The sequence below is a fragment of the Sus scrofa genome, chromosome 1 (genome assembly GCF_000003025.6).
Source record: "Sus scrofa isolate TJ Tabasco breed Duroc chromosome 1, Sscrofa11.1, whole genome shotgun sequence".
NCBI lineage: Eukaryota > Metazoa > Chordata > Mammalia > Artiodactyla > Suidae > Sus > Sus scrofa.
Window position 1 is genome coordinate 97669258 of NC_010443.5, and position 17183 is coordinate 97686440.

The window sequence follows — 17183 nt, forward strand, 5'->3', positions numbered from 1 at the left end:
TGCCTTCCAGAATCAGGGCTGGGCATGGGGCAGGTGCCCCCAGATGATTCAGGGTTCACCTGTCCATCCTAGTGACACAGCTGGCAGACAAATGGTGCTCCAGGATGCTGTTCTTCCTCCAGCAGGTGGCCCTTCCACACATGAGCCCATGGAGCATCAATAGGGGTGGCCCAAGTCCAGTTTCCCCCAAGAGTTAGTCCTCTTCTCTTACTAAGGGTAAGTTCTTTAAAGCACATGAATAACAAAAAATTAAATTCTGGTTCTTTCAGTGCAAATATTCAAGATGAGGTGTTGAAACTTCATCTAGGATGATAATGAGACCTCAAAAGGCCAGCTCTCAACCCCAAGCTAAATAAATAACCACACTTCTGGTGATGCTCAGCATGTTGCCCCATCCTGCAACGGACCCCACAAGCACACAGCACAGGGGTGCCGGGGCTGCACTCCTAACTCAGATTTTCCAATCATAAACAGCTCTGGAACTGTCCAAGTAGTGACCAACAAGTCTGACGTAGCTTCTGAAAAAGAGAGTTTTTAAAGACTATGATTTTTCTCAATCTAAGGGATTTCTTTCTGGAGTTCCCTAATCTAGCAGTTAAGGACTTGGCATTGTTACTTCTGTGGCTCAGGTTCCACCCCTGGTTTGGGAACTTCCACAATCCATGGACTTGCCCTCGCACCCCCTCAAAAGAGATTTCCTCTCTCTGTAGATCCCAGTTCATTGCTTGCAGTTCAACAGGTGTCCACAATCAGATTCAGCCCAGAAAAATGTTTTTACTCCTACTCTGCACAGAAAAGTCTCTGCCCAAGCTTTCCAACATGGAAGCACCAACCCCACATGGCTACTAAGCACTAGAAATTCTGCCAGTCAGATGAAGATGAGCTGTAGGTATAAAATATACAATGGATTGTGAAGACTGTACGAAAACCAATACAACAGAGAATTAATAATTTTTAGATGATTGAAAGTTGAAATGATATTATTTTGGATATATTGGGTTAAATGAAATATATCACCAAGGAGTTCCCATTGCGGCACAGCAGAAACGAATCCGTCTAGGAACCATGAGGTTGCGGGTTTGATCCCTGGCCTTGCTCAGTGGGTTAAGGATCTGGTGTTGCTGTGAGCTGTGGTATACATCGCAGATGAGGCTCTGATCTGTCATTGCTGTGGCTGTGGTGTAGACTGGTGGCTCCAGCTCCGATTTGACCCCTAGCCTGGGAAACTCCATATGCTGCAGGTGTGGCCCTAAAAAGAGAAAAAGACAAATAAATAAATAAATAAAATATATCACCAAGATTAATGCTTCCTATTTTTCTTTCCTTCTTTCTTTCTTTCCTTCTTTCCTTTCTTTCCTTCCTTCCTTCCTTCCTTCTTTTCTGTGCCATATGGAAGTTCCCAGGCTAGGGGTCAAATCAGAGCTGCAACTTCCGGCCTGCACCACAGTTACAGCAACACAGGATCCAAGCTGCATCTGTGGCCTATGGCGCAGCTTGCGGCATTGCTGTATCTTCAACCCATTTGAGCGAGGCCAGGGATCGCACCAGCATCCTAAAAGAGACAGTGTCAGGTCCTTAACCCACTCAGAACAATGGCAACTCCATCTTTTCTTTTTTTAATGTGACCAGTAGGAAAATATTAAAATGACTATGTGGCTTACATGATATTTTTGTAGGAGAGCTCTGGGCTGTATACTAGAGAAGAAAACTGGATCCTACTCCAGAAGACAAAGAGGAGGCCACATCAAGAGGTAGGAGGGGCAATTACATGATATAAGCAACCCCATACCTCCCGGGTGGGAAGCCCCACAGGCTAGAAACTAACTGGTTCACAGAGAATCACCTACAGAAGTGAGAGTTCTGAGCACCACATCAAACTCCCTCTCGTGGGGATCTGGCACTGGGAGAAAGAGCCTCTGGAGCATCTGGCATTGAAGGCCAGTGGGGCTTGTGTGCAGGAGCTCCACGGGACTGGGGGAAATGGAGACCCCATTCTTAAAAGGCACACACAGACTTTCACGTGCACTGGGTCCCAGGGCAAAGCAAAGTCTCCATAGGAATCTGGGTCAGACCTGACTGCAGTTCTTGGAGGACCCCCTGGGAAAAAGGGGTGAATGTGACTTGTTGTGATGGAAGGGCATTGGAAGCAAGCTCTTGGGAATATTCAGCAGTGTGCCTTTCTCTGGATGTGGCCATTTTTGGAAAATATGACCCCACCCTTCAGCACTGAGAAGCCCCAGAGCAAACAACAACCCAGGTGGGATCATAGCCCCACTGCTCAGTAAACAGGCTGCCTAAAGGGCCCCCAGGCACATAGCCACCTCTAATCTCATCCAGAGACAAAGCCCCACCCACCAGAGGGATAGGAATCAGCTCTACCTACCAGTGGGCAGGCATCAGCCCCTCCCATCAGGAAGCCTACAGCAAGCCCCTGTACCAACTTCAGCCACAAGGGGGGCAGTCACCAGAAGTAAGAGAGGCTACAACTCTATTAGCTGTAAAAACCTATAAAAATGAAAAGACAGAGAACTATAACTCAGATGAGGGAGAAAGGAAAAACCCCAGAAAATCAGCTAAATGATGAGGAGATTCTTAGCCTCCAGGAAAAAGACTTTAGATTGTTGATGCTGAAGATGATGCAAGATATTGGAAATAAACTGGAGGCAAAGATGGATAACTTACAGGAAACACAGCAAAGAGATACAAGATATAAAACTTAAAGAAGAAGAGATGCAAAATACAATAACTGAAATAAAAAATTCACTAGAAGCAGCTAACAGCAGAATACAGGAGGCAGAAGAACGAATAAGCGAGCTGGATGACAGATTAGTGGAAGTTACAGATGTGGAACAGAAAAGAGAAAAAATATTGAAAACAAATGAAGAGAGTCTCAGAGAACTCTGGGACAATGTTAAACACACCAACATCCGTATTATAGGCGTGCCACAAGGAGAAGAGAGAGAGAAGGGGACAGAAAAAGTATTTGAAGAGATAATAGCTGAAAACTTCCCTAACATGGGAAAGGAACCACTCACTCAAATCCAGGAAGTGCAACGAGTACCATATAAAATAAACCCAAGGAAGAACACCCTGAGACACATATTAATCAAACTTACCTTTTAAAATTAAGACAAAGAGAAAATATTGAAAGCAGCTAGGGAAAAGAAAAAAATAACATACAAGGGAACCCCGATAAGGTCATTGGCAGATTTTTCAGCAGAAACTCTGCAGGTCAGAAGAAAATGGCGTGATATACTTAACATGATGAAAGGAAAAAACCTCCAACCAAGATTACTTTACCCAGCAAGGCTCTCATTCAGATTTGAAGGAGACATCAAAAGCTTCACAAATAAGCAAAAGTGAATAGAATTCAGCAACACTAAACCAGCCTTACAACAAATACTAAAGGAACTTCTCTAGGCAGAGAAGAAAAGACAGCAACAGGAAACAAAAATTCCACAAATGACAAGGCTCGCCAGTAAAGGTATATATACAGTAAAGACACGAAATCATCCATGTACAATTATGCCACCAAAATCAGAAATCATGAGAAGAGATGGGTACAAATGCAGGACACTGGATATGCACTTGCGATTAAGAGACCAATAACTTAAAACAATCTCATATATATATATAGACTCTTAGATCAAAACTTCAGAATAACTGCAAACCAAAAATCTACAATTGATACACAAACAAAGAAAAATCAACTCAAATACAACACTAAAGATAGTCATCAAACCAGAAGAGGAGAGAACAAGAGAAGAAGGGAAGAAAAAAGAGCAACAAAAACAAATCCAAAGCAATTAATAAAATGGCAATAAGAACATACATATCAATAATTACCTTAAAAGTCAATGGACTAAACGCCCCAATCAAAAGACACAGACTGGCTGAATGGATACCAAAATAAGATCCATATATATGCTGTCTTCAAGAGACCCACTTCACTTCTCGGGACACATACAAATTGAAAGTGAGAGGCTGGAAGAAAATATTCCATGCAAATGGGAATCAAAAGAAAGCTGGAGTAGCAATACTCATATCAGACAAAATAGACTTTAAAATGAAGAATATTTTAAGGGACAAAGGAGGTCACTACATAATGATCAAAGGATCAATCCATGAAGAAGATATAACAATTTTAAATATCTATGCACCCAATATAGGCTCACCACAATATATAAGGCAACTGCTAACAACCTTAAAAGGACAAATTGACAACAACACAATCATAGTGGGACTTTAACACCCCACTTACAGCAATGGACAGATCATCCAGACAGAAAATCAATAAAGAAACACAGGCCCTGAATGAAGCATTAGACCAGATGGACTTAATAGATATTTATAGGACATTTCATCCAAAAGCAACAGAATACATATTCTTCTCAAGTGCACATGGAACATTCTCTAAGATTGATCACATCCTGGGCTACAAATCTGACCTCAGTAACTTTAAGAAAATTGAAATCATATCAAGCATCTTTTCCAACCACAATGCTATACAACTGGAAAACAACAACAAGAAAAAAACTGCAAAAACAAACAAACAAACAAACAAACAAACAAACACAAACACATGGAGACTAAACAACATGCTACTAAACAACCAATGGATTACTGAAGAAATCAAAGAGGAAATTTAAAAATACCTACAAGCAAATGACAATAAAGATATGACACTCCAAAACCTACGGGATGTGGCAAAAGCCATTCTAAGGGGAAAGTTCATAGCAATACAAGCCCACATCAGGAAATAAGAAAAAGCTCAAATAAACCAGCTAACTTTACATCTAAAGCAGCTCGAGAGAGAAGAACAGACAACACCTAAAGTTAGCAGAAGGAAAGAAATCATAAAGATCAGAGCAGAAATCAAAGAAATAGAAATGAAGAAAACCATAGAAAAGATCAATGAAATGAAAAGCTGGTTCTTTGAAAAGATCAACAAAATTGATAAATCTGTAGCCAGACTTATCAAGAAAAAAAGAGAGAAGACTCAAACCAATAAAATTAGAAATGAAAGAGAAGTAACATCGGACATCACAGAAATACAAAGGATCATAAGAGACTAGTATATGCATCTATACGCCAATAAAACGGAAAACCTAGAAGAAATGGACAAATTCTTAGAAAAGTACAATCTTCCAAGACTAGACCAAGATGAAATAGAAAAGATGAATGGACTAGCCATGAGTACTAAAATTGAATCTGTGCTTTGAAAACTTCCAACAAACAAAAAAATCCAGGACCAGATGGCTTCATAGGCGAATTCTATCATTTAGAGAAGAGCTAATACCTATCCGTCTGAAACTATTCTAAAAAATTGCAGAGGAACGGATACTCCCCAATTCATTCTATGAAGCCACCATTACCCTGATACCAAAACCAGACAAAGATACCACAAAAAGAGAAAACTACGGGCCAAATTCACTGATGAACATAGATGCAAAAATCCTCAACAAAATACTAGCAAACCTAATCCAACAATACATTAAAAGGATTGTACATCATGATCAAGTGGGATTTATCCCGGGATGCAAGCATTCTTCAATATCCACAAATCAATCAATGTGATACACCACATTAACAAACTGAAGAATAAAAACCATGTGATCTCAATTGACAAGGAAAAAGCCTTTGACAAAATCCAACACCCATTCCTGATAAAAACCCTTCAGAAAGTGGGCACAGAGGGAATCTACGCACAATAAAGGCCGTATATGACAAACCCACAGCTAACATCATTCTCAATGGTGAAAAGCTGAAAGAATTCCCACTGAGATCAAGACAAGGATGCCCGCTCTCACCACTACTATTCAACATAGTTTTGGAAGTCCTAGCCACAGCAATCAGAGAAGAGATAAAAGGAATCCAAATGCGAAAGGAAGAAGTAAAACTATCACTATTGGCAGATGACATGATACTATACCTAGAGAATCCTAAGGACTCCTCCAGAAAACTTTCAGAGCTCATCTATGAATTTGGCAAAGTTGCAAGATACAAAATTAATACACAGAAATCAATGACATTTCTATATAGTAACAATGAAAGATCAGAAAGAGAAATTAGGGAAGCAATCCTGTTTACCATTGCATCCAAAAGAATAAAATACCTAGGAGTAAACCTACCTAAAGAGACAAAAGACCTGTACTCTAAAAACTATAAGACACTGATGAAAGAAGTCAAAGATGACACAAATAGATGGAAAGACATACCATGTTCTTGGATTGGAAGAGTTAATATTATCAAAATGACTACACTACCCAAGGCAATCTACAGATTCAATGCAATCCGTATCAAATTACCAAGGACATTTTTCACAGAACTTGAACAAAATATTTTAAAGTTTGTTTGGAAGCACAAAAGACCCAGAATAGCCAAAGACATCCTGAAAAAGAAACATGGAGCTGGAGGAGTCAGGATCCCAGACTTCAGACTATACTACAAAGCAACAATCATCACAACCATGTGGTACTGGCACAAAGACAGAAATATAGATCAGTGGAACAGGACAGAAAGCCCAGAATTAAACCACACACCTACAGCCAAGTAATCTATGACAAAGGAGGCAAGAATATACAATGGACAAAAGACAGCCTGTTCAATAAGTGGTGCTGGGAAAGCTGGACAGCCACCTGTAAAAGAATGAAATTAGAACACTCTTTAACACCATACACAAAAATAAACTCCAAATGGATTAAAGACCTAGATATAAGACCAGATACTATAAAACTCTTAGAGGAAAACAGAGGCCAAACACTCTGACATAAACGACAGCAACATCTCAGATACACCTCTTAGCGTAGTGACAGTAAAAACAAAAATAAACAAATGGGACCTAATTAAACTTAAAAGTTTCTGCACAGCAAAGAAACCCTAAGCAAAATGAAAAGACAACCCACAGAATGGGAGAAAATCTTTGCAAATGAATCTACTGACAAGGGACTAATCTCCAAAATTTATAAATACCTTCTGAAGCTCAATACCAAAAAAAACAAACAAGCCCATCAAAAAATGGGCAGAAGATCTAAACAGACAATTCTCCAAAGAAGACATATGGATGGCCAAAAAACACATGAAAAGATGTTCAACATCACTCATTATTAGAGAAATGCACATCAAAACCACTATGAGTTCCCACCTTACACCAGCCAGAATGGCCATCATCTAAAAGTCTATAAACAGTAAGTGCTACAGAGGGTGTGGAGAAAAAGGAACCCTAGTACACTGTTGGTGGGATTGTAAATTGGTGCAACCACTGTGGAAAACAGTATGGAGATTCCTCAGAAAACTAAAAATAGAATGACCATTTGATCCAGCAATCTCAACTCCTGGGCATCTATCCAGAGAAAACCATGACTCGAAAAGACACATGTACTCCAATGTTCACTGCAGCACTATTTGCAATAGCCAAGACATGGAAACAACCTAAATGTCCATTGACAAAGGACATCTCTGGGTGTGATCAAATTGTTAGTTAAGTTGGAATTTTCTCAACTAACCTACATTACTACCAATCATGTTGATTATCTGTAGAGACCCAAGATGGAAGGAGTTGTCACTCAGGCCCTCAGCAGAGGACCAGCAAACTCACTGGAATCTGGCTGAGAAAGGAGACATGTGCAGTCAGTCTCAGCTCAGAATCAGACCCCCAGATCAAGAAGATGTGGTACATATACACAATGGAATACTACTCAGCCATTAAAAGGAACAAAATATTGGCATTTTTAGCAACATGGATGGATCTAGAAATTATCATGCTAAGTGAAGTCAGTCATACAATGATACACCAACATCAAAGGCTTTCACTGACGTGGAATCTGAAAAAAGGACACAATGAACTTCTTTGCAGAACAGATGTTGACTAACAGACTTTAAAAAACTTATGCTTTTTGAAGGAACAGTTTGGGGGGTGGGAGGATATGCTGGGGTTGAGAGATGGAAATCCTATAAAATTGAATTGTGATGATCATTGTACAACTATAAATGTAATAAATTCATTGAGTAATAAAAAAAAAAGAAGAAGGAGAAAACTGGTCCTTCACCCTTTCGGTTAGGTCTCTGGGTTATTCTGAATGAACTGAAATTAAAACAGTTTTCATAGAGCATTTATTTTCTACACTATTATTTGCTATCCCCTTGTTCCACCTGCTTGGAGAAGATTCCAATATACTGAGTCATATAACAGCTACAGAGTATGAGATGGTTTGGGGCAAGAGATGGGATCTGATCTATTATTTTTTTCCACAAGTGAGACTACAGGTAAAACTCTTTCACAATGGTCTCTGGGTGTGATCAAACTGTTAGTTAAGTTGGAGTTTTCTCAACTAACCTACATTACTACCAATCATGTTGATTATCTGTAGAGACCCAAGATGGAAGGAGCTGTTATTCAGGCCCTCAGCAGAGGACCAGCAAGCTCACTGGAATCTGGCTGAGAAAGGAGACATGTGCAGACAGTTTCAGCTCAGAATCAGACCCCCAAAAACTGGCTTCCAGAACACCTTTGGCCAGTGCTGAGCCCTCCCCCACACTTCTTAGCTCCTGCATCAGGACCTGGAAAGTCTGTAGTCTGTAGTCTGCCACACCTGGGCAAAGATGGGCAGATGTGGGCAGAGATGGGGGCTGCCTGGGTAGGGTACGGTCTCTGGAGACAGGAAGGGCCTCTGTCACCCTCATCCTTTCCTACTATCCCCCAAAGCCGCGCCCCCTCCCCCCCCCGCCGCTGGCTGATACCCATAGTTCTACAGTCAAACCTTCATTTCTTTGAGGCAAGACAAACTTGGACTTTAGCCCATTATTAAAATCCCCATGTCTGGGAGTGGTGTCTTTAAAATCTTATCAGTCACTTACATCTTAGAATGAATGAGTTCATGCCAATCAACTCAGCTGAACTCAATGGCCTACTTGTGTCTGGGCCCCTCCTGGGCCTTCCCCTATAATAGGGGAATAGAAGGCAAGAAGAAGATATGATCCTGCTGTCAGGGGCTGCAGTCTGGTTCAGGGGCCCTTTCTTGAGAGCAGGCTTTGAGGGAGAGTTGGGAATGTTCGGAGAAAGGAGGCGAGGTGGGGGGGAGGATCTGTGATGCACACCACCCCACCCCCAATAGAAGTTTCTCCACCAAAGAAGTTTGTTATCACAGGGAGTTCCCTTGTGGTGCACTGGGTTAAGGGTCCATCATTGCCACTGCAGCGGCTCAGCTTCCTGCTGTGGTGCATGTTCAATCCCCAGCCCGGGAATTTCTACATGCTCGGGGAGTGGCCCCACCAAATGTCTGTCACAGGCAAATATTAGACATAAATTTGTACTTCCTGAACAAACACAAACTGACAAGGAGTAGATGTAAAAATGCAAGCCTTAGACCAGGATTAGGATTCCTACTCTGGGTTAATAGCTATGACTCTGAGTCAGTGATTTAACCTCCCTGTGCCTCAGTTTTCTCACCTGTCCATTGGGGAGAATAATAATACCTATCTCCTAGGAGGATTAAGAGAGTGACTAAAGTACTCAATAAATGAGCTATAATTAGTATCCAATAGTAAATCTCCTCAGGGGAAACTGAATGTTGACTGTGCAGAACTGGGCTTTGAACTCACTGTAAGGAACAGAGGCCACAGACAGATTCTGGGACCCTTTATGAATGCCTGGGTTCTTCAGACCAGTGGCCCCGCTTTGTCCAGTGGTAGGTTCAGTGACTCTGGCCCTGGTTGGAGGCATCTGAAAGCCTCTGGCTCTTTCTCCAGGCCCTTCTCCAGATCCCCTGCTGCTGCCCTGACTATGCCTGGCCTGTTTGAGCCAGAGCTAATCAGAGGCCAGGGGACCCCAGTTTATCCCAGGGGCAGGGCAGACAGCAGGGTTCCCTCTCCCTTCTCCCTGCACTAATCTGCTCTGAACACTGCTGCCTGATTCACCTTGGAGAACAATCTTTCTCTCTCTCAATCACCTTCCATGGGTGATCAGTACTTAGTGCTAAGTACTTGATACTTAGCATCCCACCCATGGTATGGAAAACACTTCTTTAACTTGGCATTCACGTTGCCACCACCTTCTTTTTTTTGTCACTGCTGTTCATTACAAAATAACCACAGAGCGCATGCACAGAGATTAGTTTGTGCCTTGAAAGGCTCCCAGGGCTCCACAGGTATTATGTAATCCTCACAACCACCTCCTGAGATAGATGCTCTTCTGATCCTCATTTTCTAACAGGATACTGAGGCGCAGAGAGGTTAAGAAACATACTCAAAGTGACCCTGCCAGCTGATGGTGGAGCTGGGACTGAATCCTGGCAGCCAGAGCCTGGCTCCTATGGGCAGTGCCCGAGGGCTCTGGGGTTTTCAGTTGCCCCAGCTCCCCCCAGGTGATTCTGATGTACAATCAGCAGTGCCTCTCGCTCTGCAGTGTTCACTCTGACCGCCTGGGGAGTCATTATAAATGTGTGTATTCTGATACAAGAAGCCTGGGGAGGGGTCTCAGAGCCTACTTTTAAAAAAAATTTTTAACTTATAGTTGATTTACAATGTTCTGTCAATTTCTGCCACACAGCAAAGTGACACCGTCATACACACACACACACACACACACACATTCTTTTTCTCACATTATCCTCCATCGTGTTCCATCACAAGTGACTGGATATAGTTCCCTGTGTTGTACAGCAGGATCTCATTGCTTATCCACTCCAAATGCAATAGTTTGCATCTACTAACCCCAGATTCCCAGTCCATCCCCCTTGGCAACTACAAGTCTGTTCTCCATGGTCATGAGTTTCTTTCTTTTCTGTAGATAGGTTCATTTGTGCCATATATTAGATTCCAGATATAAATGCTATCATATGGTACTTGTCTTTCTCTTTCTGACTTGCTTCACTTAGTATAACAGTCTCTAGTTCCATTAGCTTCCTGGTGAGGCCCCTGATGCTGATTCAAAGGCCACACTTGGAGTAGCAAGGTAATAAAATTTTGTTAAATAGTTGTTTCCCACCCTTCAAAGCTTTGAAAAAAATACTTCCATCTGGCTCCTCCTACCTAATTAACCAGATTCTTGGGGTGGAGGCAGACCTGAGTGGAGTTTAAAACTCTCCAGGTGCCTCTAGGGAAGGGACAGGGTTGACACTGGCCTTCCCTATCTCTAGAGGTCCTCTCTTCCCAGGACCATCAGGAGCAGGTCAGTGATTCAGGAGCAGGTGCAGGCAGGGGGAGCATGGCCAGTAAGCAGGGCCACGAGGTGGGCAGCGTCAAGCCCTCCCGCCCTTGGCCAACCACCAGCACTCAGGAAGGCTCACATGGAGTGGGACACAGCCATGGAAAGCACCCACATACAGAGATGGTATGCGCTCTTTCCTACAAGCCCTTGCCCCCAATCCCCAATTTTCTCACATCATAAAAGGAGGTGGCAGCAGGCAGGAGGCCAGTCACAGGTCCCGCCCCCATGGGCCCTGGGGTGGGGGAGAGGAGGTATACTCTTAGCAGTCAGACACTCACCAGTGGGCTGGCTGGCAATCGGGACAGCTTGCTCTTTGGTACTTGGCTACCAGGGCCTCATCCTGGGCTTTGAACCTCTAGCAAAGGGAGCTCTTGCCCAGGGAGTTAAATGTCATTTGCAGTGACACCTACAAAGTTCTAGGTGTCATTCTACCTACCTGTAGGTGAGGAATGCAGAACTGGTTTCACAGAGCAAGGTAGGAAGAAGGAAACAAGTTCTCTTTGACCCGCTGCTCATCCTAAAGGCCCCTGATGGGCTGAGAATGCTCAGTGAGGGGCATCAACAAAAGAAAAGAGAGAAGAAGAGGATGGAAGATGGGCAATGGAAGTGGGGGCCATGAGATACGTTGGGCCTATGATGCTCCATGTGACCTAGGCCTACCTTTTGAGACTTCGCTCTCTTTAGTCCCCTTCCAAAGGCTTACCTCTCAGAAAGGTTGGCCAACCAGGCCACTTGGCTGCAAGAATGAGTGTTTCCTGCTCTCTACCTGAGCTTCCCCCAGGGCCAGACTCACACCCACACTTCTCTGTTATCTGCATCAGGCCCACCCACCTTCCCCATGCTGTCTTGTTCTGTTGGGTGACTCCAGCCCCCTGAACTCTTTGCTCTCCGAGCTCCTGCAGCTGCTGCTCTGGGTGCCCATCTCATCTCATACCTTCTCTCTGTAGCAACGCTCTCCATTAGAAATACAGTGCAGGCCATCTACGCAACTTAAAATTGTCTGGTAGACACATTAAATAAACAGTAAAAAGAAACAGGTGAAATTAATTTTAACAATATATTTTAACTCAATATGTACAATATATGATTGTTTCAAGGTGTGCCAATCATGAGGTGTGTTAGATTTTTTTATTTTTTTTGATACTACATTTTCGAGATCTGGTATTTTACTTTCATGGGGCACCTTAACTTGGACCAACCATATTTCAAGTGCTCAGTAGCTACAGGCAACTCATGTTTATTGCACTGGACAGCTCAAGACAGTATGCACTTTGAGGGCAGGCATCATTTATTAGAGTTCACCATAGACACACTGAATATGGGAGCTGGAAAAATCTCACGACCACTCAGTCTAGCAACTTCTCTCTGCAGGTGCAGAAACAGCCTCAGCTCATGAGGGCAGGAACTGGCTCTAGATGACAGTGACCAGAGGGTCCAGCCAGGCAAGAGGTCTGTCTTCCAAACAAGACCCTCATGATCCTTCTGTGTCTCACTTTGTGTGGTCTCCTCCACACAGGAAAACTCTGCCCTCTTGCCCACTGTGGGTCCTGGAGGGAGAGGTCAACTGATTAGTGGCCCGTGGTACCTTAGGGTCCACTCAGTGGCCTCCTTTTATCCACTGGGCAGGGAGTCCAGTGTTCAGTGTTCACACTCAGGCTAGTGCCTCCTTTTATACTCAGCTCCTTCAGTCTTGGGTCAAGCCATGGTGAGCCAGGAGAGAGAAGGACTCAGGAGGAAGGAATGTTGGCAAACAAGTTGGGTGTGGATGCCCATCACCCAATGCTTGGCAGCATAAGCCATTCTGGAAATCCTGAATGCGCTGATACTACAATTGTAAGGCAACTATCCATCCAATTGGCCTGAGCGCTTATTTCTCCATGCTGGGTCCACACCGCCAGACATGGAGCCCTGGATGAAATTACAGGAGTGCTGTCTCCACTTCCTAAATGCTGCATCCCTCTGCAAGCCTACTGAACCTTGTCCTCCACGCTCTGAACACTGGAGGCTACTAGGCCTTCCTCTGGTAAAGCTCAGCCCACCCTGCACCCATCAGCTGAGCTGCATGCCTTGCAAGGAGCACACCTGTTGCTGCCATTGTGTTTATTGTTATTTCACAACTTAATTAAATACAATGTAAACTGATGACACAGAAGTACAAAAAAGAAAGCAAACTGAAGTTTACATGCAAACCAAAGTGATGGACACAAAGGTGAGTCATTTAAAAAATGCTGTTGAATTAGGTACGTGTGGATGAGATAATAAAATACTGGAAAGCAAACCAGAAACCTAGAAGGATTTTGTACTCAGATATGCTTGGCATGTGTCAAGTTCCTCACTTTAATAACTCCATTCTAGAAACCTCAGAAGATGCCTTATTTGTGGGGATGCAAAGTTAAGGCAAGAACAGTGGGGAACACCAACCACCAGACCCATACGCAAATAAAATGTTCTGACCAATCTCAAGGGACTTGTGAAGAAATGTACCCCTATATTCCAATATTTAAGGTATTTATAAAGCTTTGGTTTGTAATGCCTACTTTAACTGGATTTGGGTTGACTAACTAACCACAGGTTTGATGAAGTAGATAAAAACTGACTGGGTAAAACTGTTGCTGGCTGGAAGATGCCCATGAAATATAGCTGCTCACTGAACACTGAGGTTGGAGGTGTATGGGGGTCTGGGTCAGGGACTAATCAGGACCTGGTAAGTTAGCAGAGAATTTAATATGGGGTTAAATTAAAGAAGTCATGATTAACAACAGCAGGAAGCTGGCAGAATACCTGGAGAGGAGATGGTGTTGACAGAGCACTGACTCAGCACTTTCCCACAGGTGCCAGAACCATGGTGAGGGTACCCGCAGGAAGCTGGAGCCATAGAAAGGGCACAGCCACAGAAGAGATGCCAGAAGATTTAGAGAGGGGTTGAGGAGAGAGGGAGACCCTGGCTTCTTCCTCCTGCCCTCCTGCCTGAGTATATGTCTCCCATTGGCCAAACCTCACCAGATACCCACCTGCAAGGGAACTGGAACAGGGCAGCTGGCGAGGCAGCCCCCAGGAGGCAGAGCAGAGCAGGGAAGAAATGCATCTGAGAGTATATACGCCCAGGACTGGCCCAGATCTCCTGAAATCCAAAAAGGCCTCACTCAATGACTCAGAGAGTGGAATTTAAGATCCTTTAAGGCTGATCACGGAAAAGCGCATATTTGAGGCTGGGACAGGGAGAGGGTTCTCCTCCTGGTACCCTACAATTGTGCTCCCTAGGTGACTGTCTATTCTGAGACTGGCCTTAAGGGCAGCTCTGGAGAAAAAAACAGAGACAGGATTCTTTCAGGTGCAGACCCAGGAAGTCACAGAAGAGGAAATAACAAGGGGCTCTGGGAAATCCATACTCTTAAGTAGGTGGCAATGCTGGGCTGTACCCCAGCATTTTTCATTTTTAAGACTTTTTTTTTTTTTTTTTTTTTTTAGGGCCGCACCTGCAGCATATGGAAGTTCCCAGGCTAGGGGTCGAATCGAAGCTGTAGCTGCCAGCCTACTCCACAGCAATGCCAGATCTGAGCCACATCCTCGACTTACACCTCAGGGGGAGGTAATGCCAGATCCTTAACCCACTGGGTGAGGCCAGGGATTGAAAGCACATCCTCATGGATACTAGTTAGGTTCTCAACCTGCTGAGCCACAATGGGAACTCCCTTAATTTTTTTTTTAAATAAAGGCTTTTAAATTTTAATAGGCTTCTTGTTGATTCTAATCAAATCCCAAAGGTGGCTAATTTAAATGGCCACCACACTCTGTTTTGGCTACTGTCCAACTGTGGTCCTGAAGTCAGATGCTCTGGACCTGATGAGAAATGTGGTCATGGCTGCCTGGGTAATGATGCTATCACCTGGCCCAGCCCCTCTCACTTTTTCCTTCAAATTTTCCATTTTTGTGCAGCCACCGAAGTGCACCCACACTAGGCAGCTAAGGCTGGGGATGGTGGCATATCACAGCTGTGGCATTTGACTAGCATTTAAGAGATTTAGCTGCTGGCAGCCACCAGCTATGTGTCTTGCAGCAGATCACACTCCACCTCCCTGGGTCTCAGGGTCCTTGTCAGTAACACAAGGGAGTTGAAGTGACCTTATGCATTTCGGGGACATCCCTCTGACATTAGTTTCCATCACGCAGGCTTTTAAATTGGAGGTGAAAGAAGAAAGGGAATTTAGGAAGAAAGTAGTTGGAGTCCAGGCAGACCTTGGAAGAAATTTTTTAAAAATCCCTGATGTGAGATTGTCCCCCTCTTTTTTTTTTTTTTCTTTTTTTTTTTTAGGTCACACCCAAGGCATATGGAGGTTCCTAGGCTAGGGGTCAAAAAGGAGCTGCAGCTGCCAGCCACAGCCACAGCCACAGCCATGCCAGATCCGAGACACATCTGTGACCTACGTCTCAGCTTGCAGCAACGCTGGGTCCTTAACCCACTGAGCAAGGCTAGGGATCCTATCCGCATCCTCTTGGACACCATGTTGGGTTCTTTACCCGCTGAGCCACAACAGGAACTCTTGAGATCTTCCCCCTCTTATCACATGTTTTTTCCCCCAAAAGTGGAATTCTAAGGAGTAAATCCTAGTTAACTGAGAGTTCTGGTTACTTGGGGTGTACTTAATCAGAGTTTTACTGCATTTTCAATTGCTGTGAGTTCACAGTGGTTTGCATAAGCAGTTACTTCTTAAGTGACTTCTGTTCCCTGACCTCATATCTGTTTCATTAAAATTGAACACTTTGAAACGAAAAAGGGAGCACGGAGCAGAATGGTTCCACCTGGATACAGCTCTGGGGAAGCAGCAGTCAAGGTGATAAAAAGCAGCTTCCAACCACGGCCATACATTAGCTGCCCTGCCTGAGAGGCAGTAATTGTATTTTCAACTGCACTTCACGGCGCTGATCAACCTGGTGAGGCATTTCTAGGTTATTCTTCTCACTCTGGGGCAGGTAAATTTGGTGGAAAAATCTTCCTCAAGTACCTCTTAGCAGAGACCATCATTTAACTTCGACTGGCTAAGCAAGGTAACGATGATCTCAATACTCCCCAAATGCTGTGCATCAGAATTCAGGCATTTGGGGGTCTGGACAAAAAATAAGGAGTCCTTGAATTCCCCCAGCCATGTTGAGACAGTTTAATGGCAGGGAGCAGTATTGTTGTTTCCTCCAAAGATGAAGCAGAGGTCTGCAAAAGCAAAGCCATTTATAACCTGCATTCTCTTTCGAACCAGGGGTCCAGTGGGCAAAGCAAGAGAGGGCGAGGCAAGCAGGGAGGAGAGTCCGGGGCCAGGATCAGCCATTGGAGATCCTAATAACTGATTATAGGGTGAAGGAATGAATGAATGATTGCATCTCTCTAAGGTGTCCCCCTGCAGCCCACAGCTGAGGGATAGATGGCTGTCTCCCACCAAAAGCCCACGGCCTACGAGCTGATGAACATCTGGGAACCTCTTGTGTGGCACCCAGCACCCACAGAAAGCCATATTTCAATCAGGCAGGTGGGCTGCAATCAAGGCAATCACTCGGGGAGTTCCCCTTGTGGCCCATTGGAAATGAATCCGACTAGTACCCATGAGGATGTGGGTTCCATCCCTGGCCTCCATCAGTGGGTTAAGGACCCGGCATTGCTGTGAGCTGCAGTTAGGTCATGGATATGGCTTGGATCACGAGTAGCTATGGCCGTGGCTGTGGCTGGGCAGCAGCAGCTCTGATTCAATCTGTACCCTGGGACATCCATATGCCACAGGTGTGGGCCTAAAAAAAAAGAAAGAAAGAAAAAGAGAAATCACCCAATGTCTCCTCAAAGTTGCCCCTTATACCTGGAAACTTCTGTCGCTGTCTGATAGCACTTGCAGCTCTGCCTTTATGGGGACTTGGGCCCCTGGTCCCACACATGCATTCTGCCCCTTTACAGAAGCTCCTTTTATTTATTTCTTTCTTTTCCTTTTTTAAATGG

General features: G+C 44.1%; 1 protein-coding gene across 3 annotated transcripts in view; it reads right to left on the reverse strand.

Annotated features, from left to right (window-relative positions):
• Window positions 1–17183, reverse strand: part of ZBTB7C (zinc finger and BTB domain containing 7C) — a 404866-nt gene that overhangs the window by 58965 nt on the left and 328718 nt on the right. Inside the window, exon 1 of one of the 3 annotated variants that reach the window (XM_021092798.1) lies at window positions 14218–14690. The exons of the other annotated variants lie outside the window; for them this stretch is intronic. Coding sequence (XP_020948457.1) covers window positions 14218–14291 — 74 coding nt within the window. The 5' untranslated portion in view covers window positions 14292–14690. Of the gene's footprint in view, window positions 1–14217; window positions 14691–17183 lie in introns of those variants that run through there. 3 annotated transcript variants of the gene reach the window in all.